This window comes from Bombyx mori, chromosome 8 (genome assembly GCF_030269925.1).
Source record: "Bombyx mori chromosome 8, ASM3026992v2".
Taxonomy (NCBI): domain Eukaryota; kingdom Metazoa; phylum Arthropoda; class Insecta; order Lepidoptera; family Bombycidae; genus Bombyx; species Bombyx mori.
Genome location: NC_085114.1, coordinates 7,270,909 through 7,298,200, shown reverse-complemented (window position 1 = coordinate 7,298,200; position 27,292 = coordinate 7,270,909). Strand labels below are relative to the sequence as shown.

General features: G+C 40.8%; 2 protein-coding genes across 2 annotated transcripts in view; both read left to right on the top strand.

The window, feature by feature from the left end:
- LOC101745690 (LDLR chaperone boca) overlaps positions 1-27,292 on the top strand; it is a 180,062-nt gene that overhangs the window by 60,741 nt on the left and 92,029 nt on the right. The window lies entirely within an intron of this gene.
- Positions 1-27,292, top strand: part of AST-C (allatostatin C) — a 30,838-nt gene that overhangs the window by 1,361 nt on the left and 2,185 nt on the right. Inside the window, exons 2-3 of the mRNA NM_001130884.2 lie at positions 16,011-16,108; positions 17,216-17,349. Of these exons, the coding sequence (NP_001124356.1) occupies positions 16,025-16,108; positions 17,216-17,349 (218 nt within the window). The 5' untranslated portion in view covers positions 16,011-16,024. The remainder of the gene's footprint in view (positions 1-16,010; positions 16,109-17,215; positions 17,350-27,292) is intronic.

The following is a 27,292-nucleotide window of genomic DNA, read 5'->3' as shown; positions in this document are numbered from 1 at the left end:
GAGTCCGCATAGCCACTCTGTATATATCTGCCGTAAAGCAGTAATGCGTTTCGGTTTGAAGGATGGGGCAGCCGTTGTACTGTAAAAACTGAGACCTTAGAACCCATATCTCAAGGTAGGTGGCGGCATTTACGTTGTAGATGTCTATGGGCTCTGGTAACTTAACACCAGGTGGACCGTAGCTCATCCACCCATCTAAGCAATGAAAATGAAAATTATGTAAAGAGAAATTATTCTTAATGACATTCATAGCCTCTTGTATGTCCATAAAATAAAAGCAGAAAAATAATATTGTTTAAAAAAAAAAAATTATTATTAAATGATATGAAATAATTTTCATGATTATTATTAAATGATACAGGATAGATAAGGCTTTATGTTTGTGGATTTGAAGGCAGACGTGGATAGGATGTATCTGATGGGCGTGATGTAATAATGTAATGCAAGCTTGAAGTATGAAATTGAAATCTCAAATAGATGTATTTGATGTTCATAGATGGTGAATGATCATTATTGCTCATATATAACAACAATGTCAGAGGAACAGCCAAGCAACACCATACGTGGTAAGCGGCAGATAGTAGTCGCTGTAGCATACCACAGTTACTACTACAAACTGCTACTAGTTCCTCATCATCCGAACTGGCACTCTTACGTGCTTACTCAACTCTGATTCCTATTTCCCTAATGCCTACCTTAAGTTCTGCTGGTAGGGAATTACAAACCCACAACGTGTAGTAAAGTAAGATACCTACTGTTTCTACCATGAAGTAATTTAAAATCACATTCCACAGGGTATCACAACCGATTTTATTTCAAATACAGAAAACAACAAAGAACTGGGCATTACATAAATTTTATTTCATGAATATAACTCAACGAAGCTAAAAACAACACAAAAACACTCAAACAAAATCCGGACACTGGTTTAGAATGAATTTAATTTTTATAATTCATTAATTATATGTAATTGTCCTTTCTATAACTTTGTTATGTTACAAGAAGGAAAACACTTGCAAATACGTAGGTATATAGGTCGCGTAATTAATTAGATATGTAAATTGCAGTCCTACGCGTGATTCAATCTAGAGAGGATTCTTCCAACTTTATAAATTTGATATTTATATTTTTGTCACTCAGTAATAGCCGACAAATTAATAGATTCTTAGAGGGGAATTTAGATCTGGAACATCAGATACGAATTATTTTATCACAGTAGAGATTTTGAATATACATTTCGACATTATTCGACAATGCTATACGTGTTTAGTCGAATGCTTAAAAGTTGAATTGAAACAAACTGGTAATCGTTTTTTTTGCCTTCGCAATTCGTATACATAATTATAAATACTTTCACGGTTTATTTTATTTTCGTGTATTTTATTGTGAATATAATACATTCATTACAATAGTCGTCTATGACAAAATTATATTGCATATTTTTTTTTAAATTACTCTAAAAGACGTCACATTGCAGATTGTATGATCCTTCTAATATTTTACTTCAGCTAAACGTACATAAGATATTCAAATTTTAAAGGTATATCAAACAAGCTGTCCGTGGTACGAAACCATTCGTGATGTGTTAATGTTCGAAACGCGAGATTAAGCCGTACAAATAATTTTAATTATACCCTTCTTAAAGTTGTATAGTTTTTGAGTGTATGGTTCTGTTCTAGTCATATTCAATAGAAAGAAACCTGGTTGGTGCCGTTGAATTTAGAATATTTATTTTACAGCGAAACAAAGGGTTGGAACCCCGATAAAATTTAATATACTTCAACGGACTTGTCTATTTTCTACGAGATCCCTTTTTATGTTTACTTTTATATGACCTGAATGTGAATGTATATTTTAATGAGAATCTGCAAAGTGATGCAGACCAATCGAAGGGACCTTTAATTAAAATCCGGTTTAGTACTTTTCAAAGAGAGCGACCACCGCATAAGTTACTTTAGCAATTTCCGTACCCTGTTTGTTAAATTTAGAAAACTGTCTTATGCTAAGTGACGTTAAGTTGATGACACAATTTTGACTTACAGTTACGGATATTTTTCCTAATTTAGGGAATGTTATTGATAGTAATTTGTCTCCCATAGGTATGTTATATAAGGTAAGTACTAATATTCTGTCCATTTCTGCCTCAAAAAAAATCACTCAGTCCGGTTTGTGCAATTTTACAGCAGCATATAATACAATTGATTTTTTTTTCTTTATTCCCGTGAATACTGAATAAAATCTACTCACACATTCCGCCTAAACAATAAGCCTAAATAAAAAAACGAAAATAATATTGAAATAAGCCTTCTGAGTGTAAACACAACTTGATGGTTGGTTATGCTAAAAGTCGTCGGAGAACAGCATACTTTTTTTTAAATAATAAATTAAACTTGTTTTTATTAAACTTTGAACATCTTAAGATCATACTTAATATTCTTGGTCCTCACTTCGACTGTATCTTTTAAATTATATGATAAATTAAAGTTAAAATTGTTCTTTTTATTTCTTCGTTACCTAAACGGACCCATTTTAACTGAATTAATTCTTATTATTTCTTTCAACATTGTTTTAATTTGACATGTCCTAAAACAACCTCAAAATCTCTTTTCTACTAAGAAAACAATTGATGTTGAATCTGAACCAGTTTCAAAGATTCATTCGCAGAGAGTGTACTGTATGATATAAAAAACCGATGAAGTACGAGCCGAACCTGTCTTAAGAGATCTTTACTATTCGGTTTAACGAATTTTTCAAATCTAGGCCTACGACTTTAAGTGTGACATTTGAAAATTTATTTTCATGTTTCCCGCTACATTCGAATTTTTTTATGAATTACTTGTTATTAGATCAATTATATTTACTTATATGTATTTAAAAAATCCATGATGTACTATTTGTCAATAAATTGGGCTAGCTTCAAATATAGAAGAATAATTCAGAAAATAAGACAGAAAAGAGACATTATGAAAAAATGGACAAAAAAATCATAGAGCTTTTTTCGGTTTTCGCGAGTCATACACAAAAAACATCTGAGTCGTCCGTGACGACGAAAAAAAAACAGTAACAGTATTTATGGCCAGACTAAGTATAGATATGGTACATACAACCTTAGAAAAAAGCATTAATCTTAAAGTATCCTTATTATTATATATACGAGCATGTCATTAAAATAAAACGAAAGACGTGCAGCACTTCCATTCTGAAAAAGTATATATGTATAAAGGTGCTCATGCAAAGTCTGATTCCTTAGATGCAACAAATTTATTCAGCTTGATCGCTTTGGCATACTAATAATCAACGTTATTTACACGCTCATGGAAAGAAAATAGTTTTAATAACATTCAAAGGTATGGTAACTATATAGGTCAGGCTTTATAACTTTAGAATTTTCGACAAATCCATTCATTATAGCGGGGTCGTTTTTTTATTTTTATTTACGACAAAGGGAAAATCTTTCACCGAGCGGGTGATATTGAACTCTAACGAACTCTGGATTTGCTGTGTAGAGTTACAATCACCATGCGATGTTGTTAAGTTAAAAGGTAGTTTTTTTGTTATTGTCTTTGTAGGCAGACGAGCATACCTGATGGTAAGTGGTCACAGTTGCTCATGGACGTCAGCAATGCCTGGGGTAGAGCCAAGCCGCTGCCTACAAAGTTCATCACATTTAAAATTATATTATCACATTATTTAAAAAAAAAGAGTAATTCTAAATAAAATATTTAAAGTTTCGACAATATACTCAAAAACTTTTACAAGAGAGATTTGTATCTTAACGTTTATCCCGAAACCTTTCAAAGTATCACAATTACGAAAATTCCTGAAACTTATTCTGGATTAGCCAAAGGGTATACTTAAGTATGTGCATTATTTGTCTTTTGAATACTTTTTCAATTTTCATAAGACCTTCACTTGGAAATGAATTAACAGCGTCAATTTCGAAGAAACTATTCAAATTGTTATGAACGTAAAAAAGTACGTAATTATTAAATATTATTTTTACCAGAACGTCCAGAATAAAAGCTACTTAATAATGCCAAATAGTAGTGTAGTCGAAAATGCCAATAAAACCCGGTGCTTATGCAATAAATTGTATTCGTTTGAGAATAGTGTACACGTACGTACATACCTTCGTTAGGGAAATTGGATATTGCAGCCATACAAGGATGCACATAGCTACAAAAACATTATTAGCAGCTGGTAGTATTTTAAATGAAAATGAGAACTAGTCACAGTACTTTACAGAATGTGCTTATTCGATTTTAGCGCACACTTAAAATGAAAGTTTTTTTTTTTATTTTGCTGTAGACGTGTGGACGCATTCTTCTTCTTTTTCTTAGTCGAATTCTTCATTGCTGAAGGTCGTGTCCCTGAAAGCCATTCGTGGCTCTTTGTACCATCAGCTTCCATTTGCTTCGGCATTCGGCTTCTCTTCTCCCTTGGACGCATTCACGTTTCCACTAATGTAAAATAGTCCCTGGAGCCCTCTTTTCGATATCGAGTCGAGGGAACCCGCTCCTCCCCACGACCTCTCACAGCTGGAGTCCCGCAAGGCTCTGTTCTCTCACCCCTCCTATTTAGCTTATTCGTCAACGATATTCCCCGGTCGCCGCCGACCCATTTAGCTTTATTCGCCGACGACACGACTGTTTACTATTCTAGTAGAAATAAGTCCCTAATCGCGAAGAAGCTTCAGAGCGCAGCCCTAGCCCTAGGACAGTGGTTCCGAAAATGGAGCATAGACATCAATCAACCCAGCGAAAAGTACTGCGGTGCTATTTCAGAGGGGAAGCTCCACACGGATTTCCTCCCGGATTAGGAGGAGGAATCTCACACCCCCGATTACTCTCTTTAGACAACCCATACCCTGGGCCAGGAAGGTCAAGTACCTGGGCGTTACCCTGGATGCATCGATGACATTCCGCCCGCATATAAAATCAGTCCGTGACCGTGCCGCGTTTATTCTCGGTAGACTCTACCCCATGATCTGTAAGCGGAGTAAAATGTCCCTTCGGAACAAGGTGACACTTTACAAAACTTGCATAAGGCCCGTCATGACTTACGCGAGTGTGGTGTTCGCTCACGCGGCCCGCACACACATAGACACCCTCCAATCTCTACAATCCCGCTTTTGCAGGTTAGCAGTCGGGGCTCCGTGGTTCGTGAGGAACGTAGACCTACACGACGACCTGGGCCTCGAATCAATTCGGAAATACATGAAGTCAGCGTCGGAACGATACTTCGATAAGGCTATACGTCATGATAATCGCCTTATCGTTGCCGCCGCTGACTACTCCCCGAATCCTGATCATGCAGGAGCCAGTCACCGTCGACGCCCTAGACACGTCCTTACGGATCCATCAGATCCAATAACCTTTGCATTAGATGCCTTCAGCTCTAATACTAGGGGCATTTTCCGATAGAGGCACCCGTCACGTGCGGACGTGCTCATCGTCCACTCGATCGCCCGGTCTTTGTTCGCCCGGCTTTTGTTAGCCCGGCCATTGTTCGCGCGGCCTGTGTTTGTGGTACATCTGCCGACTAAGTGCTCTTTCTGGACGTTTTTTATTTGTTTTGTTTCCTTTTGTTGTTTCTGTGTTCGTGGTACATCTGCCGACAAAGTGGTTTCCTGCAAGTATTTATTTGTTTTGTTTCTTTTCGTAATTTCTGTTTTGTTGTGCTTTTTCTTTGTCCTGTAGTAATCGCGCCGCATTGCCACCTGTGTTCAATAGAACCGCTCAGGTCCGAGAAGTTGGGGCCTCGCCGCAAGGCGAGTGTTTTCAAGACCCGGGGCCGCCCCACCTGGGTACTCAGCGATCATGGACGCTGTATTCGCGGAATTCCTCCGACTTCGCCACCCACAGCTCGCCTCGGAGTTTTTGGCCTTCAAGGCCAATCACACTGCGAGCCCTCTCGAGGACTCCGCCGCGCTCGCTGCTCCTGCGTCGCCTGTACCTGCGTGCAGAGCTTCTGCATTGAGCACCGCAGCCTCTGTCGTGCCTGCCGCTCCCGTGTCGCCTATACTGGCGAGAAAAGCTGCTGCGTCGTCCGCCGTGACCATCGTTTCAGCTGAGCGATCATCCGCGGCCTCCGTCGCGCCCTCTAAAACACCTACACTTGCTCGTAGGTCGCCTGCACCGGCCTCCTCGTGCTCCGACTCTGACTCGGACATGGAGGTCGACCTCGCCCCCGCCTCATCGACGGATGGATTCACCCTGGTACAGAAGGGTAAGAAGCGTGCCGCGGAGTCTCGAGCTCCCGCGGCCGCTAAAATTAGCAAAGCCGTGAACGCGTCGCGCCCCCGCCCTCAGACTCCCGTTGCGCCCCCAGCCCGTGCCACTCCGTCGCCGCGTCCGGTGGCACAAAATAAAACCCAGACCCCTCCCCCGGTTATCCTTCAGGAGAAGGCAGCTTGGGATCGAGTTTGCCTGGCCCTTAAGGCCAAAAATATAAATTTCACGAATGCCCGTAACCTCGCGAACGGCATTCAAATTAAGGTTCAAACACCCGACGACCATAGGGCCCTCTCTTCTTACCTCCGTAAGGAGCGTATAAGTTTCCATACGTATACGCTCCAGGAGGAGCGCGAACTCCGCGTTGTAATACGCGGAATCCCTAAAGAGTTAGATGTAGAGCTCGTAAAAGCCGACCTGTTAGAACAAGGCCTACCAGTGAATTCTGTGCACCGTATGCACACCGGTCGCGGTAGGGAGCCATATAATATGGTTCTAGTCGCTCTCCAGCCTACCCCCGAGGGTAAGAAAATCTTTAACACACAGACCGTCTGTAGGCTCTCTGGTATCGCTGTCGAAGCCCCCCATAAAAAAGGCACTCCTAGCCAGTGCCATAACTGTCAATTGTACGGGCACTCTTCCCGTAACTGTCACGCGCGCCCCCGATGTGTTAAGTGTTTGGGCGATCACGCCACGGCCCTCTGCGCTCGCGACCAAAAAACCGCGACGGAACCGCCTAGCTGCGTCCTGTGTCGAACACAGGGTCACCCCGCGAATTACCGTGGTTGCCCCCGAGCCCCTAAAATAAATCGCCGCGTCGCCCGCCAAAACCGCCTCCGAGCTTCCGGCCCAGACATCAAAGCCTCGGCACCCTCTGCGTCGCAGGCTAAGCCAGCGTTCGTTCCGGCGGCGGTGCCCAGTGTCTCGGCCTGGGCAAAACCGCTGCCGTACACGAACACGGCTACAACTCCCTCCTCCGCGATTCGTCCCGCCCCCGCGACTCGTCCCTCTCCCGCGACTTGCCCTCCGACCGCGTCCGACAATCTCGCTTTAGCGATCGACTTCTTTCAGTCGATCAACTTTGAGCGCGTTAACGCTTTGGGCGACGCCATTCGCGCTGCCTCCACTGCACAACACTTTATCGCCGTTGTGCAGGAATACGCCGACGTATACGCGTCATTAAATACGTACGTCCTCCCCTCACTCCGCCGGTAATCAATGGCGTATATAAGTAGAATAAAGCCCCTATCCGTAACGATAGGATTTTTTAACGCTTACGGTCTCGCAAATCAACGTGATCAGGTTTCTGACTTTTTGCGTGACCACCAAATTGATATCTTTTTAGTGCAGGAGACCCTACTTAAGCCCGCGCGCTGTGACCCTAAAATCGCGAACTATAACATGGTCAGGAACGACAGGCTCTCTGCCCGTGGTGGTGGTACCGTCATTTACTATAGAAGAGCCCTGCATTGCGTCCCGCTCGATCCTCCCGCGCTCGCTAATATCGAAGCATCAGTGTGCCGAATCTCACTGACGGGACACGCGCCGATCGTTATCGCGTCCGTTTATCTTCCACCGGATAAGATCGTTCTAAGCAGTGATATCGAGGCGCTGCTCGGTATGGGGAGCTCTGTCATTCTGGCGGGCGACCTAAATTGTAAACACATCAGGTGGAACTCACACACCACAACCCCGAATGGCAGGCGGCTTGACGCGTTAGTCGATGATCTCGCCTTCGATATCGTCGCTCCGCTAACCCCGACTCACTACCCGCTAAATATCGCGCATCGCCCGGATATACTCGACATAGCGTTATTAAAAAACGTAACTCTGCGCTTACACTCGATCGAAGTAGTTTCAGAGTTAGATTCAGACCACCGTCCCGTCGTTATGAAGCTCGGTCGCGCTCCCGATTCCGTTCCCGTCACGAGGACTGTGGTGGATTGGCACACGCTGGGCATCAGCCTGGCTGAATCTGATCCACCATCGCTTCCGTTTAGTCCGGACTCTATCCCGTCTCCTCAGGATACCGCTGAAGCCATAGACATCGTAACGTCACACATCACCTCGACATTAGATAGGTCATCGAAGCAAGTTGTAGCGGAGGACTTCCTTCACCGCTTCAAATTGCCCGACGATATTAGGGAACTCCTTAGAGCTAAGAACGCCTCGATCCGTGCGTACGATAGGTATCCTACCGCGGAAAATCGTATTCGAATGCGTGCCCTACAACGCGACGTAAAGTCTCGCATCACCGAAGTCCGAGATGCCAGATGGTCTGAATTCTTAGAAGGACTCGCGCCCTCTCAAAGGTCTTACTACCGCTTAGCTCGTACTCTCAAATCGGATACGGTAGTAACTATGCCCCCCCTCGTAGGCCCCTCAGGCCGACTCGCGGCGTTCGATGATGACGAAAAAGCAGAGCTGCTGGCCGATACATTGCAAACCCAGTGCACGCCCAGCACTCAATCCGTGGACCCTGTTCATGTAGAATTAGTAGACAGTGAGGTAGAACGCAGAGCCTCCTTGCCACCCTCTGATGCGTTACCACCCGTCACCCCGATGGAAGTTAAAGACTTGATCAAAGACCTACGTCCTCGCAAGGCTCCCGGTTCCGACGGTATATCCAACCGCGTTATTAAACTTCTACCCGTCCAACTCATCGTGATGTTGGCATCTATTTTCAATGCCGCTATGGCGAACTGTATCTTTCCCGCGGTGTGGAAAGAAGCGGACGTTATCGGCATACATAAACCCGGTAAACCAAAAAATCATCCGACGAGCTACCGCCCGATTAGCCTCCTCATGTCTCTAGGCAAACTGTATGAGCGTCTGCTCTACAAACGCCTCAGAGACTTCGTCTCATCCAAGGGCATTCTTATCGATGAACAATTCGGATTCCGTACAAATCACTCATGCGTTCAACAGGTGCACCGCCTCACGGAGCACATTCTTGTGGGGCTTAATCGACCAAAACCGTTATACACGGGAGCTCTCTTCTTCGACGTCGCAAAAGCGTTCGACAAAGTCTGGCACAATGGTTTGATTTTCAAACTATTCAACATGGGCGTGCCGGATAGTCTCGTGCTCATCATACGGGATTTCTTGTCGAACCGCTCTTTTCGATATCGAGTCGAGGGAACCCGCTCCTCCCCACGACCTCTCACAGCTGGAGTCCCGCAAGGCTCTGTCCTCTCACCCCTCCTATTTAGCTTATTCGTCAACGATATTCCCCGGTCGCCGCCGACCCATTTAGCTTTATTCGCCGACGACACGACTGTTTACTATTCTAGTAGAAATAAGTCCCTAATCGCGAAGAAGCTTCAGAGCGCAGCCCTAGCCCTAGGACAGTGGTTCCGAAAATGGCGCATAGACATCAACCCAGCGAAAAGTACTGCGGTGCTATTTCAGAGGGGAAGCTTCACACGGATTTCCTCCCGGATTAGGAGGAGGAATCTCACACCCCCGATTACTCTCTTTAGACAACCCATACCCTGGGCCAGGAAGGTCAAGTACCTGGGCGTTACCCTGGATGCATCGATGACATTCCGCCCGCATATAAAATCAGTCCGTGACCGTGCCGCGTTTATTCTCGGTAGACTCTACCCCATGATCTGTAAGCGGAGTAAAATGTCCCTTCGGAACAAGGTGACACTTTACAAAACTTGCATAAGGCCCGTCATGACTTACGCGAGTGTGGTGTTCGCTCACGCGGCCCGCACACACATAGACACCCTCCAATCCCTACAATCCCGCTTTTGCAGGTTAGCTGTCGGGGCTCCGTGGTTCGTGAGGAACGTTGACCTACACGACGACCTGGGCCTCGAATCAATTCGGAAATACATGAAGTCAGCGTCGGAACGATACTTCGATAAGGCTATGCGTCATGATAATCGCCTTATCGCTGCCGCCGCTGACTACTCCCCGAATCCTGATCATGCAGGAGCCAGTCACCGTCGACGCCCTAGACACGTCCTTACGGATCCATCAGATCCAATAACCTTTGCATTAGATGCCTTCAGCTCTAATACTAGGGGCAGGCTTAGGGACCCCGGTAACCGTACTCGTCGAACTCGACAAAGAGGTCGACGTGCAACCTAACCCATGCATCAGCCCGCTGAGTTTCTCACCGGATCTTCTCAGCGGGTCGCGATTCCGATCCGGTAGTAGATTCATTCGCGAAACAATTGCTCTTGAGTTGTTAGGTCTCCTTCGGAGGCGCTCGGGCAGTTGTTAGCAAATCCCACCCCTCTTGGCTGAGCCTTTGCTCGCCCACCTGTCCTGGTGAAACTGGAAAGGCCTTCGGGCCACCAGTAAACTTTCAATCATAAAAAAAAAAAAAAAAAAACTAGGGGCAGGCTTAGGGACCCCGGTAACCGTACTCGTCGAACTCGACAAAGAGGTCGACGTGCAACCTAACCCATGCATCAGCCCGCTGAGTTTCTCGCCGGATCTTCTCAGCGGGTCGCGATTCCGATCCGGTAGTAGATTCATTCGCGAAACAATTGCTCTTGAGTTGTTAGGTCTCCTTCGGAGGCGCTCGGGCAGTTGTTAGCAAATCCCACCCCTCTTGGCTGAGCCTTTGCTCGCCCACCTGTCCTGGTGAAACTGGAAAGGCCTTCGGGCCACCAGTAAACTTTCAATCATAAAAAAAAAAAAGTCCCTGGAGCCAATGAGCAACGCACCTTAAATGCCGATACCTAGCTTAAAACTTACTGAACTTACTGATGGCAAGGCGTATTGTGAACTGGCACGGGTATGTACCACCACCCAGTCCATTTCTACCGTGAAGTAGTAATGCGTTTCGTTTTACTATAAAATTGAGACTTAGAACTCTTAAGGTGGCATTTATTTATTTATTTCCTTCCATCGATACAGACGCGTTTGCGAAAATTATTATTATTAATACCATTCTATATTTATAATTTGTCCGTGGTGCACTTAAAGCGTTGTAATAGAGCTTCTCCTCTCCTAGGTATAGCACCTATCTTCCATTCTACCTTCTGATTATGTTCATTGCAGCATCCAAACAAATTAGCTTTTCCTTGGGGTTACATAACCTCATCGTTGAGTATTTTCATGTGGTCGCCGCTGTGAGTATAGGCTACAAAGGAGTTAAGGTGATGAGAGATAAGTGACAGGCAAATACCCGAAACATTCAACTGCTGTAGCTATTTCTCAATGTTATAAACTCATGAGCTCCAACATTTTCAATCTGTGTTCAAAACATACCGAAGTTTGCAGACAAAAGCGTCTGCAGGACATTTTCCAATTTGAAACTAGTCGGCAATGTAAAACTAAAAAGTTTTACTAAAAATACGAGTCGCACAATCAGTACTGTACAACATCCACAGTATAAATGAAATGTTTCGTATGAATGCTCTTTTGATAAAATCTATTATGTGTTTTCTACAATAGACATTCGATATCTCTCTATAATAATTTTATCCTCATTTTTCCGAACTTACGATATGGGTTTGGTTTTTTTTTTAAAATATGAATGAGTTCACGTTTCATATAGTCTGGAGTGGCAGCCATCATAAAGCCTGGGAAATCACAAAGTGAATATGCCATCCGCTTTAACAAACTGGGTTGAAATCTCAAGTGTATTGTGAAATGAATGTCGCACATTTCAAACTGGAAAGCATGGCTGCTTCGTGACAACGGTTGGATGGTAGATCCCTCAAAAGAACTCAACGTTGTCTCAAGGAGCTGCGGCATTCATGTTATGATGCCCATGGGCTCCTGAAAAGAATTAAAAACAGGTCAGCAGTGCACCGATCTAAGCAAAAGAGTTTCATAAAAGAATAATCTTTTCTATGTACATTATAGTACCATGTATTTTTTATTATCCTTCAGAAACGGTCGTCTTAAATCACCACTAATGTAATATTCTACGTATGGACGAATACTAATAGCAGCTTATCCGGGTATCGTTTATTTTTAATTTCATATACACGGCTGGGTCGTTGTATTGATAAATAGCAGCTCGTGTATCCAATTACATATCAAGGCTCCTACAGATCCTCAGGGCTGCCTCTGAATACTTTGTGATATTATTCCCAGGGGTTTTACGAACCTACATGATATATTGGATAAGAAGAATGCAGAATATCGCTTGCTATAAATAAGATCAGATTTACTTATTGACCTAAAGAACAAATAATGTACCTGTGGAATTATTCTCGTTTTTTGTACCTTTTTAGATTTTTTGTTTTTTTTCTAGATTTTTTTTAGATTTTTTGATTTTTTATTTTTTTTTTATATTTTAGAAGAAAGCTTCATATGCAGATTTTATCATTATTATGCAGTTACAACGGCTCACCATATAAAGTGGTGTTTGATTCGAATACGCAGTTTTTTTAAAGAAGTACCTAGCTGTAAGATTTGAAATTAGCGTGTTTTGTTCTTTCCTTATTGCGTTTTGTTGTGCTCTACAATAACGCTTTTGTGGGTAGAGCAGAAAAATCTGTTGTTGTTTCATTTTATGAATACGAAACGTATATACGCGCTTTTAAAAGTCTGTTAAAAATCAAACAAAATATAATCAAATATACCTACTCCACCACAGGCTGTACTAACATAAAACACGCTCACACTTTAATTGAGATAAGATTTATTATAATTTTTTCTCAATCCTCTAATAACCGTAGTTCAGCTTGATGGTGTTTTTCATTGTTATATACATATAAGCGAGTGCACGGTTTTCCTAGTTTTAAGTAGCTACCCCAGTCCATTGACATTACAACGTGGATTTATGACAATGTAGATTAAGGCAGTATTCGAAAAATCACAGAATAAATTTTTTAATTTATCCACTGTCTAATACTAAAGCCTCGAATAGGAAGATAATTAATTGTACACACATCGCAAGAAATTTTCAATTTAATTGACAAATTGACACCTATAGGAAATTTTAGATTTACATAAAATTCTGCGGAGGCAGAAGCTCGCGCTGTCAAGCCCAGCACGCGCACTCAGCAGGTGTCTGAATTAATGTGTTTAAATTTACTCGTATTTTAACCAATTTCACTGTTTTAAACTTAAGTAATTTTTACTGGTAAGTAATAACAATTTCATGTTGTGATGGTTCTGTTTAAAATAGACAAAAATAGATGATTCTATTATAGGATATTGTTGTATGCCTGTATATATTTCCGACATTCATGAGTGTCGATGGCTATGTTCTATCCTTGGCCGTATGCCTGCTGAGCAAGTAGGAATAAAAACAAAGGAAAGATACAAGCATACATTTGTATATACAAGTGAATGAGACCACGACCTACCTGGTAAAAATGCTAACCCACCTTGTTAAATGAGGTCTAGCTCTCAATTGTATAGGATAATTATTGTTACTTCAACTCTGAAACTGGAACGCACCCGCTTCAAGACAGAAATAAACATATGATAGAGGTTCATAATATGGCCTACCTAAAATAATAACATTTAACTGGTTTTAATTGAACCTAGAGATAGAATCTTCGGATTGTCGATAATCCCATTCTCACGGATCGTTTGGAGCCCCTGGGTCTGCAGAGGGACTTCGCTTCTCTCTGCATTATGTACCGCATGTTCCATGGGGAGTGCTCTGAGGAATTATTTTCACCCCGATGGAAGTTAAAGACTTGATCAAAGACCTACGTCCCCGCAAGGCTCCCGGTTCCGACGGTATATCCAACCGCGTTATTAAACTTCTACCCGTCCAACTCATCGTGATGTTGGCATCTATTTTCAATGCCGCTATGGCGAACTGTATCTTTCCCGCGGTGTGGAAAGAAGCGGACGTTATCGGCATACATAAACCCGGTAAACCAAAAAATCATCCGACGAGCTATCGCCCGATTAGCCTCCTCATGTCTCTAGGCAAACTGTATGAGCGTCTGCTCTACAAACGCCTCAGAGACTTCGTCTCATCAAAGGGCATTCTCATCGATGAACAATTCGGATTCCGTACAAATCACTCATGCGTTCAACAGGTGCACCGCCTCACGTAGCATATTCTTGTGGGGCTTAATCGACCAAAACCGTTATACACGGGAGCTCTCTTCTTCGACGTCGCAAAAGCGTTCGACAAAGTCTGGCACAACGGTTTGATTTTCAAACTATTCAACATGGGCGTGCCGGATAGTCTCGTGCTCATCATACAGGACTTCTTGTCGAACCGCTCTATTCGATATCGAGTCGAGGGAACCCGCTCCTCCCCACGACCTCTCACAGCTGGAGTCCCGCAAGGCTCTGTCCTCTCACCCCTCCTATTTAGCTTATTCGTTAACGATATTCCCCGGTCGCCGCCGACCCATTTAGCTTTATTCGCCGACGACACGACTGTTTACTATTCCAGTAGAAACAAGTCTCTAATCGCGAAGAAGCTTCAGAGCGCAGCCCTAGCCCTAGGACAGTGGTTCCGAAAATGGCGCATAGACATCAACCCAGCGAAAAGTACTGCGGTGCTATTTCAGAGGGGAAGCTCCACACGGATTTCCTCCCGAATTAGGAAGAGGAATCTCACACCCCCGATTACTCTCTTTAGACAACCCATACCCTGGGCCAGGAAGGTCAAGTACCTGGGCGTTACCCTGGATGCATCGATGACATTCCGCCCGCATATAAAATCAGTCCGTGACCGTGCCGCATTTATTCTCGGTAGACTCTACCCCATGATCTGTAAGCGGAGTAAAATGTCCCTTCGGAACAAGGTGACACTTTACAAAACTTGCATAAGGCCCGTCATGACTTACGCGAGTGTGGTGTTCGCTCACGCGGCCTGCACACACATAGACACCCTCCAATCTCTACAATCCCGCTTTTGCAGGTTAGCCGTCGGAGCTCCGTGGTTCGTGAGGAACGTTGACCTACACGACGACCTGGGCCTCGAATCTATCCAGAAATACATGAAGTCAGCGTCGGAACGGTACTTCGATAAGGCTATGCGTCATGATAATCGCCTTATCGTTGCCGCCGCTGACTACTCCCTGAATCCTGATCACGCAGGAGCCAGTCACCGTCGACGCCCTAGACACGTTCTTACGGATCCATCAGATCCAATAACCTTTGCATTAGACGCCTTCAGCTCTAACACTAGGAGCAGGCTTAGGGACCTCGGTAACCGTACTCGTCGAACTCGACAAAGAGTTCGCCGTGCAACCTAACCCATGAATCAGCTCGCTGAGTTTCTCGCCGGATCTTCTCAGCGGGTCGCGATTCCGATCCGGTAGTAGATTCATTCGCGAAGCAATTGCTCTTGAGTTGTTAGGTCTCCTTCGGAGGCGCTCGGGCAGTTGTTGGCTAATCCCGCCCCTCTTGGCTGAGCCTTTGCTCGCCCACCTATCCTAGTGAAACTGGAAAGGCCTTTGGGCCACCAGTAAAGTATCAATCATAAAAAAAAAAAGGAATTATTTGAGATGATTCCATCATCTCGTTTTTACTATCGCACCGCCCGCCACCGGAGTAGAGTTCATCCATACTACCTGGAGCCACTGCGTCCATCCACAGTGCGTTTCCAGAGATCTTTTTTGCCACGTACCATCCGGCTTTGGAATGAGCTCCCCTCCACGGTGTTTCCCGAGCACTATGACTTGTCCTTCTTCAAGCGAGGCTTGTGGAGAGTACTCAACGGTAGGCAGTGGCTTGGCTCTGCCCCTGGCATTGCTGAAGTCCATGGGCGACGGTAACCACTTACCATCAGGTGGGCCGTATGCTCGTCTGCCTACAAGGGCCATAAAAAAAATAAAGATAGTTGAAACAACATTTTAGATCTGCATTTTTTGTTTCATTTAGGCGTTTAGGCGAAGATGAAATTCATAAGGAACAATCTGGGCTTGGCCGTTTTGTTTGGGGTTTTTGCCCTCCTGGTCGTCACGAATTCGGCTCCAATGGTGAGTTTTTTTATGATGTTATATACGGTTCAAAAATCTTTGCGCGAGCCGCAATATGAAACCTAATTATGTATGTCGCTAGAAAAATCTTGCGATCGTATTTTCATTACAATCATGTACACTTATTACAACTTCTAACGAAAAACATATTAGACTGTATTATGGTATATGTTTTGAATTGAAATAAGGGAAGGTAATACAGGGAGACCCCGAGAAAAAGGACTGAAACCAAATAAGGAAACCTTTTGGGACTACAGCGTAAGTATATATTATAACACCAAAATGTTTCTCTGTTTTTATTTTCCATTAAAGTAATGTTTGAATACAAAAATATTTAATCATCTATTTATTAATTATTAATTAAATGATGTTGATTGCATAAATCGTTTAGAATGTCTACTTTTAATTTACGTTTCCTAAAACATGATTTGGTGGCAAACAAGTAAGTCATTTTGAAGTAAAATACATATTAACAATAATATATTCTGCACAGATATATTCAGCTAAGTGACTCGACTTCAGGAAAAATGTGTTTCCTTCATTCCTTTGCATTCATTATGTCATTAAAAGCAAAAGGAAATTCTTTGAACAGACATATCGTAAAAGGCAACATCTCAGATCGCGTCTGTTTCCTTGTGTTTTCAATAAATAACAATAATTATCGTTTCGCAAAAGAAAATTCGTGATAAGTCATTCTTTGGGTTTGATTATCCTCACAATAAATGATACTCGATTTTTATTATATTTGATTCAAGAAATCTATAAAAAAATATTTGTCTATGTACCATGTTAAAACTGTATTTTTTCAAACTATGATTTTTGTTTATTTTGGTCATCCATATGTATATTAAATTAACTAATAGAACTAAACATTATTTGATTATACTTCTATAATTTTGTCATTGTAGATTTTGTTAAATGTTTCACTAATGGTAGTATCTTTTTTGATTAACCATTTCCTGCTTTCGTTATCTTTGTAACTTAACTAGACGTATTCTAACAAAATCAATTCTGATTATTTGTTTCGACCTTTGGCGCTTTCTTCAACCTCAAAATCATAAAAATAGGCAATTGAAACCTTTTTTTAAATTAAATAAACTTGAACAGGATCCTGACGAAGATCAGTCGGAAAGCTCTGTGGTCGGTCACACGGATAATGAAGTTGACCTATCTGGATCCTGGGATGCTGTTGATGCTGCTGCACTGAGGAAACTCTTGACGGATCTTGGCGTTGAAGATAGGTGAGATCACAAATAAATAATGGTTCGACTTGTTTTTTTTTTGCTTTATTCCGCCCTTTCATCTGCGGATTTAGCTATTCCTACCATAACCATTATCCATGTTTAGAAACTATATTCTTACAAAAGATGAATACTGTAGGTATAATTACTGTGTAATACTGTATAATTTATAAGTATCACTTTTATAATATTAAATGACTCATACTACTTAAGGCTATCTGCTAAGCTCGTCGAGGCGATTGGCCAACCCCACGTGGGGGCTACGGACCGTCGAGGCGGTTTACCCAGTCTGATGACTGGGTGAATCGTGGTAGGTGATGACGTCTCACCTTTCGTCTGGTGCAGGTGCTGACCGGGCACGGATTCTTCGGGAAGTACCTGCGCCGGATAGGGGCTGAGCCGACGACGAGGTGTCACCATTGTGGACACGACCTGGACACGGCGGAGCATACGCTCGCTGTCTGCCCCGCTTGGGAGGTGCAGCGCCGTGTCCTGGTCGCAAAGATAGGACCTGACTTGTCACTGCCTGGCGTCGTGGCATCGATGCTTGGCGGCGATGAGTCCTGGAAGGCTATGCTCGACTTCTGCGAGTGCACCATCTCGCAGAAGGAGGCGGCGGGGCGAGTGAGGCAAAGCTCTCCTCACTACGCAGAAACCCGCCGCCGCCGAGCAGGGGGTCGGGACCGGGGTCGTATCCGTGACCTGGCCCCCTAAGAGCTAGGGGTCCCACCCGTTTTGTGCGGGGAGAGACCCAGACGTGGGGTGGCGTGCTTTGCACGCTCACCCGCATTAGGAAGCCGGGTGATGGTAAACCGCGTTCCCCGACCGCTCTGGGGGAAGGTGTAACGCGGCGCCATCAAGGCGGGCTCTCGGCCCGCTGAACGAGGGAACCGTTGGTCGTGTCGCTGGCGGCCGCCGGTCCGGCGTCCGTGGGACGGTGGGATGGATGTAATGTGCTCTGCGTCAACCCTGTCCCGCCGTCTCAATAGCCCCGACTGGGCTCCGGCCCAGTCCGAGGTAGGGCGCCGGTTGTGAGCGGCAGGAGTTTTTAGTGAGTTTCAACTCCCACATACCCCACCTGCCGCGCGGGTGGGGATCCGTGCGATTTTCTGCTGTGGAAAAAAAATATATCTGCTAAGCTCAATATAAGAGTAAAGATGTATATTAAGCTGTTAAACCTATCTGTCATTAAATAACACCGGTTCAATGCTGTCTGAAAAAACTTATGTTATATATTTGCCTTCTTATTTTAAATATTTCATAAATGTTGTAACAAAATAATGCTAGAAAGACAAAAAATGCCGATAAATTTCTCCCGTCCAAAAATAGCATGCAAAACAAGGCCCGTCTTGACAGTCATTTGAAATATTGACACGTTCTCGCCTAAGAAATAACAGTGAAATGTCTTTGGAATATAAACTGGTTCATAAATTAAATAACAATAGGGACAGAAATATTTAGTTAAATAAATTATTTTATGGATGTAACATTAGGTGTGTTTATGGCCTCTTACGATTGACAGCTTATTGAAAAACAATATAATAAGCCGTTTTCGTAACCTATAACTTTCAATAAAGATGTTAGGATACAAACTACATAACAAAGGGACCTAAAAACTTACGTTATTAACATGTGATAATTTTTAGAACGTAAATTTTTAAATATTTATTCCAAAATTAGAAAAAATATAAGACAGTGAAACTCAAGATGAATCCAAATAAAGCCGATTAAAATGAAGTGTAAGACAATTTGTTTTAATTCATAATGAAGTTCTTAAACTATACCGCTATACTTATAGATCGTAGCAGCGCAGCACGTAATTGAAATGTGTAAGAATTTCGGTATATTATCTTTAAGAGCCTGGTGCAGAGCTTTTTTTTTCTAATATATGTATCTAAAAAGCGGTTAACGGTTTAATTATAGTTCAGTCCCCAGGAGTAAAGCAATTAGCCTTCTTAATTGAATTATTTTGTGATAACAGATTTCGACCGTTTTAGCATAGTTCAGTTTATCGACGCAGAAAACTTTCGTACGAGTAAACGAAGTCGTTTGAAGCAAATATCGCAAGTACACATGAAACTTCAATACACAAATTTAAATGGAGCTAAAGTGACAACATTTGCACTTTCAATTACTTTACAAGTTTTGTCTGTTGACATTTTGTATATACGTATATAGTTACAATAGGACTTAAGGGCAAAACTGGGCACCAAGACAGAAAAAAGATAAATATTTTGTAGTTAGTCAAGTTGCGGGCCACGCGGAGTACGTTTTAAAAAATAGAAATTATATTTTATGAACGTTTATTCCGTACCAAATCTGACTTAAGACTAACTTATTACTAATCTTAATCTAACGGGAAGGGCATCGGACCACCGGTCCAGCGGATGCCGTCGTCTGCGAATTCCACAATTCAGCAGTTGAGTTCGCCGAAGATCTGCCTTTGCAGACATGCGTCAGCAGAGGTGCCCGACGTAACTCCTCCCTCCTTAAGAACGGAGTTCTCTGTTTCAGGAGATCTACGTACTGAAATCTTACAAAATTTCATACGGTACTTATATACTAAGGCACATAACATGAAAGTTATTAAAATTACATAAATGCAAAGAGTCCAAACGCTAACACTTTTCACATGGATAATTGCCTTTTCACTGTTTTCACAACCACTAACACTTTTCTTCAGGGCGAATGAGAGCATCTTCAGGTCTGTAAGATCGACGTCTTCCAGGTGCACTGGTTCTGCAGTTTTTATTTTACTCGTTGAATCAAGTAGGGGTAAATTGAGCATCGGTGATTTTGTGTATTCTATATTTTCCACATTGGTTTGGCGTATTTTCAGAGTTATATTTCGGACCTTAATTTCACAGGGGTCATCAAGGGTGAGTATATAGGTGCCTTGGATTTTCTGTCGGGATATTTCCTCAGGACAGGTTTTGGTGAGTAATGTCTCATCTCTAGCGTATAAAATCCATTGGTTTTGTTGTAGAATCTGAATTTTGATGTCTTCTATAATTACTGGAATTTGAATGCATGATTTCACGTTTTCTACGTACATCATTAGATCAGTTATGCAGGGGTCTTGTATGAATTGCAGCATCTCATCGTTGATGCAGATGAAGCTGGCCTCGTCGATTTCCTGGCATGGCCGGGCAAGCAGTCTGATCTTCAACCCTTTTGCTAAGAGGTAGGGATATTTTGGAAGGATAATTACTGTAGGATTTTGAGATACGGGCAATGGTATTAGTTTATAATAGATATAGGTTTCCTTCTCGATCAAAGGTATTTCCAAAAGGTAGGTAATTTGGCTCTTCTTAAAATAAGCCTTAAGTGTTATCGTTTGTTCTATCTTAACTAAGTTTTCTAAACTAGGGGTATAAACTAATTTATCTTTCTTATGAATATTTGTAAGTAAACTTAATAATTTGTTTGAATCAATAATGGATTGATGTAATATTCCTAATCTACTAAGTGCAAAACTAGTTTCTATTTCACTTAGCTTAACATGAATCGTCTGAAGGTTATGGTATATTTTATTGTATGCGGATATGATTTGAACTTCAAAGTGTTCAATTCGTAAATTTTCAGTATAATTTTGCCACAATGTTGCAATTTCCTTATTCAATCGAATGAGGTTTCTGTTTAAGGTAATGGTTGAATTAGATATAATTTGCACCATTTCAGAGATTAACGTTAATTTTTTATCATTAGCGTCTTGATCTGATTTTATTTCACTAATTAATTTATCGTATTTTATGGCATCATCGTGATCCAGATTTCCTGTAATGATTTTAATTAATGATCCAATTGGGTTAATCAGTCCGCGTTTGATTTTAAAGGTAGGAGTGATTTGTTCGAATTTGCTTACTGTTAGATTTTGCATATAGTCTACTTGTTCTCTTACATCTATAAAATTATAAGTAAAGTTCTTAATAAACTTAACACTAACTAAACTATTTAGTTCCCTGAAACATTGAATGTTAAGATCTAAGTCTTCTCTAATAGGTTTAAAGTCCAATACTCTTGCTATTATCCACTTGTCTTTGCACAAAACAGCAGTGCCTTCCCTGACGGGTAAAACTCCGGGATTGTTATTTAATACCTGAAGTTGAAGGGCGTGGACTTGCATCGTCATGATCGTCATCAGGAGGACGCGGAGGTGCCTGTGAAGGGCGTTTAATGTTTTTTAATGGAACTTTTGTACTACGTTCTTTTATTTGAACGGGAACTGTGTTTCTGTTATCTGTAACTATAGCTTTTTGGTAACGCGGCTTATCTTTGCTAATTCTTTTATTTGTGTTTTTGGAAAATATGGTGTCTCCTGGTTTAATATTAAATTCTGTTTCTCCTGCTCTTTTTTCGTTTCGTTTTTCCTTCATTTTTATTGTTTGTTCCGAAATATGTTTGTATAAAAATTTTGTTCTTTTTGCGTGTTCTTTTATTAATTGTTGTATATATTGCTTATTAAAGTCGGCATCAAAAGTATTTCTAGAGTCTGTGTGACCTAAGAATATCTCGAATGGGGTGTAGCCAGTACTGGAGTGAATAGACTGATTATAGGCCATAATAGCATAGGTCATTATGGATGCTGCATCCGTGTATTTTTGTTCGTATTTAGCCAATCTATATATTTCTAGTATTGTGGAATGGAACCTTTCTATGAGTCCCATGGAGTTCGGGTTGTTAGATGTACTGATGTGTAAATCTATTTTGTAAAATGATAAGAGTTCTTTTAGAAGTGCATTATTAAATTCCGTACCGGGATCCGAGCTAATTTTTTGGGGTATCCCATAAAATGAAAAGTATTTTATTAGGGCTCGTACTACTTCCGGAGTAGATCGGTTTGTAATTTCTAGTGCTTGTCCCAGTTTGCTGAAGGCGTCAATAATAGTAAGATAGTAATGTCCCTCGATAGTAAATAGGTCGATAAAAAGTTCTTCTAAAGGTTTAGTCTGTGTCTGTGTTAATTGTAGTGTAGGTCTGAGGGGTTTCCTGTCATATTTCATACGTTTACATACTTCGCAAGAGTTTATGACACTTGAAACGGTTTGTTCCATTTTATGCCAAAAGTATGTGCGTTTAATGTGTGTAAGTGTTTCTCTTATACCTCGGTGACATGTTTTACCGGTATGATATTTTTCAACGATTTCTTTTTGTTCTAATTCATTTTCAATAAAAACTACTCTTTTAGTGCATTCGAAAAATTGTACCATTTCCTTTTTGAATAAAAAGATTACTGCTTCTGTAAATTGTCTCCTATGTTGGTCATCTTCGAAATAAATGAAGTATTTAGTATTGTTCTTTATGTATTCCTTAAGAAACTGTTTAACGAGGTCAGGTCGATTAACTGGTAGGTGGACTTCTAAAATTCTTTGTTTTTCTCTAGACAAATTTTTAACTGAGAGTTTGTCGATAAGCCATGTATACACTAGAATTTGATTTGGTTTTGTGTCTATGGCTTCTTGTAAGATAGGAATACCTTTCAATTCTGTATCTTGTGCGGAATGAGCAGTTTCTGTGTTACTAGGTGAACCTTCGGATGCGGTCAGGGTGGAACTAGAGTATGGTATTGAGTAAGGTGAGCGACAATGGGCTGTTAAAGTTCTCTCAGAATCTGTGTCGGAAATAGACATAGTTTCTAAATTTTCCTCGGGTTCTCTACGCAAATTTTCTATTTCTTTAATAATTTCTTTTACATGTTTATTTCTATTTCTATCTTTGTCAACGTTTACTTTCAATGAGCTATTATCTTTGTCTAAGGCATTTATTTTAATACGCGATAAGGCGTCTGCGTTATTATTCAGTTTTCCACTTTTATGAATGATGTTAAAGTCGTATTCCGATAGTCTAAGTCTCCAACGGGTCAGTCTACTGTTTGTCTCTTTAAGGGTATTAAGCCAAGTGAGGGGTTTATGATCAGTCACAATTGTAAATTTTCTACCATAAAGATAGGGTCGAAAATGTTTGACTGCCCAAACGATTGCAAGCAATTCTTTTTCAGTTACACTATACCGTGTTTCAGCATCATTTAAAGTTCGGCTGGCATACGCTACAGGTTTGTCATTTCCTACTGTTCCTTGTGATAATATTGCACCGAGAGCGAATTCTGAAGCGTCTGTTGTTAATATATATGGTTTTTCAGGGTCTGGATATTGTAAGATAGGGGCATTTACTAATAACTCTTTACATTTTTGGAAGGCGGCTATATATTTTTCGTTGTCTATTGGCATTGAACGTTTCTTTTTTAATCTAGCGGTCATAGGTTGTGTAATCTTTGCAAAGTCTTTTATGAAACGTCGATAATAACCAATTAGTCCTAAGAAACTTTTTATTTCGGTAGTAGTACGGGGTAGGGGGTAGTTTAAAACTGCTTTAATCTTATCATTATTAGGCTTAAGGCCATTGCTCGTGATTGTATGTCCTAAGTATAGAACTTCTTTCCTCAAAAATTCTGACTTGTCTAATTGTACCTTAAGGTTGGTTTTTCGAAGTCTGTCAAAAATGGTCCTTAATTTGTCTAAATGTTCTTGAAGGCTAGACGAATAGACGATAATATCATCTAAATATACTAGGCAGTGTATTCCTTGTAGTCCTCGCAGCACATTATCGATGGTTCTTTGAAAAGTAGCCGGAGCTGTCTTAAGTCCGAAGGGCATACGAGTAAACTCATAATGTCCTGCATTTGTGCTAAATGCGGTTTTTTGTCTGTCCTTTTCAGCGACTTCAATTTGATGGTAACCACTAGCTAAATCTAGGGTAGAGAAGTAACAGCTGCGTCCTAATTTGTCAAATAAGTCTGTAATATTTGGTAATGGGTATTTGTCATCGATGGTAATTTCATTAAGTTTACGGTAATCTATTACAAGTCTATATTTCTTTTCATTACTAGCATCCATTTTTTTTGGTACTAGGTGCACGGGTGCACTCCAGGGTGAGTGAGAGTGAGTTACTATATTATTTTCTAACATTTTCTCAACTTGTCTATTTATTTCGTCGTTAATCACTTGGGGCTGTCTATATGGTCGTATAAAAATAGGGTCTTCGTTACGAGTGCGAATGTGGTGTTTAACATCGTTGGTAAAAGTCAAGGGTAGTTTTTCAGAATAAAATATATCTTTATATTCTGAGCAGAGTTTACGAATGTATGTTTTCTCCTCTTCATTCATGTGGTCTAATCGTAATTTATTATTTAAATTTTCGGTTAATATACTATCTACGTCTATGTTTGTCATGTCAATGTCAGTTATATTGTTAATTTCACATGTGTCACTATTGTATTCAGTTACGGTTACTGGTGTAAGGAAATTTAAAGTTACTTCGCGGTCTTTAATGTTTTGTATGACTGTCGTCGCGAAACCGTTTTCGCATCTTACTATTGCACTAGGCATTCTAACTCCATCACAAAATATTTTATAATTCATTATTGCTTGTCCGTTCCGTAGGTTTGTAGGTAACCTAACTCTTTGTTCACAACGCGGGGCTATTTTAATTGAACAACCGGGATTATATATTATAGGTATTTTAGTAGTATTTGTATGTAGTAGTAAATTTTTCATATCAATTTTTGTATCTAGCTGTTTTAGTAGATCACTTCCGATTAGTCCGTCGTAACGTCCGTCTACGTCATATATATAAAATTTATGCATCTCGTCACTATTAAAGGTTGGAAATAATGGTATATATATTACTTCGTCGTGCTTACTAGTTGCGTGTGTGCTAATTACTTCAAAGGGTTCATAGTACTTAAAATTTTCGAAATATTGAGTAACCAGCTTAGGGCTAATAAATGAGCGTGAACTTCCGGTATCTATCATAAATTTACCATTGATTCCGGGGATGTTAATATATGGTAATTTTAATGCGTTACAATTTAAGTTTATTATCTCGGGGGTTGGTTGTTGGTAATTATGTGAAAATTTTCTACTACGGGGTCGTATTCTTCGGTTTGATTAGTTTTTATTGTTTCAAACTCTTCCATTACTTCTGTATTACTATAATCATCGTATGAAGGGTTCTGAATTTCAGAATTGTTATAATTATTATCGTCATCGTTTAAGTTGTATAATTCGTTCATGCGTATTCCTAGTGGCTTAGCGGTACGCATACTAACATCAGTCGGTCCGTTCCTAGGTTGTAACACCTGTGGGGGACGATATCCGAATTGTTGGGGTTTATAACCGAATTGGGGGTTATTTTGATTTAACTGGGGTCGGTAACCGAATTGAGGTTGATTTAAGTTTGGCTTGTAACCAAATTGATTTTGGTTCAAAGGTGGTCGATATCCAAAATGAGTTTGATTTTGAGGTCGATATCCAAATTGTTGCGTTTGTGGTAATTTTATTTGTTTGCTAGCGGGAATTCCAAATTTAAATTTATTTTGCTGTTGAGGTTGATTTGACATGGTTGCGACATTTTGTGGAATACCGAATTTATACTGAGGCTGTGTGTTACTACTGAAATGCGGCTTTATTACATTTTTATCTGAAAACTGAAAATTGTTGAACGGTTGAGGTCTAGGAGCCGTACACTGGGTATTTTGTTGTTTTAACATTTTATTGCGTGAACTATATTGGAACATAAAGTTAACTTCTTCTAATACTATACTTAGTGCTTTTTCTAACGAATCACATCCTTTTAATCTAACTATACGAAGAAGGTCCTCCGGTAGATTATATAAGAACACATTCATAGACATGTTGTCATATATTATCACTTTACTTTTACGAAGGCTATCATCCTGTATTAAATTTACTTTTGCAATCAAAGTACTTTTAATATGCTGTATTCTATTACAGAAATCTAGATACGATTCTCCGTTATTAATTTTTAAAGTTTCTAATTCTATTGCAATACATTCTTCCGAACGTGGATCTCCAAAATGTTGTTCTAGGGCTGTTTTTACTGAGTCCCAAGTATCTAAATCTTGTCTTTCACTAATAAGAGCTGCGGCTTTCCCACATAATCGGGATGTCACAACATGAAATATATATAAGTCCTGTTCTCTACTATCATCTACACGACACAATCGAATTACATATTCGCATTTTCTAATAAATAAATTTAATAACTTTTCGTCACCGTCGAATTTGGGGATGACGTTAGCAATTTCTCGTGGTATCTGAGATATGTTGAACATGTTAATTTATTTTATTAATTAATTTGTTTAAATAAAATTGAAATAATTTTAATAAGTATGTCGTATAAAATTTTGTAATTCTTATAACTTAAAGTAAATTTCAAAATTCTTTAATTTTATGTATTATATGTACTTTTATTAATTTTACACTTAATTCCTAGCTAAAAGAAAACTAAAAACACCTTTCGAATTTTGGAAATAGCGCTCTGTCTTCTAGAAAAACGTATAACTATTATACTAAGGAATGGAATGGAATGAAAATAGCGATTAGGGTCTACTCACAGACTGTCCATATCCTCGGGGTGAATCTCAAGCAGATGGTGGTGACTTCCGGAGCTGTTGTGGTCGTGATGTCTTGACGAATTTATTTTGTTCGAATTTCCGTTAAACGCGTAAAAACGTACGTCGCGATTACTTCCAGATTGAGTTCGCGATCGCGGAAATCCTACCGGCTGCGCCAGTCAAGTTGCGGGCCACGCGGAGTACGTTTTAAAAAATAGAAATTATATTTTATGAACGTTTATTCCGTACCAAATCTGACTTAAGACTAACTTATTACTAATCTTAATCTAACGGGAAGGGCATCGGACCACCGGTCCAGCGGATGCCGTCGTCTGCGAATTCCACAATTCAGCAGTTGAGTTCGCCGAAGATCTGCCTTTGCAGACATGCGTCAGCAGAGGTGCCCGACGTAACTAGTTTGAATTTATTTATTTGTTTCTGTATTCAACAAAGTTTACAATAAACAAAAATACATTCATGATAGTGTGCCTTGAAGCACGTAATACTGTATTTATCATGGACTTTAAC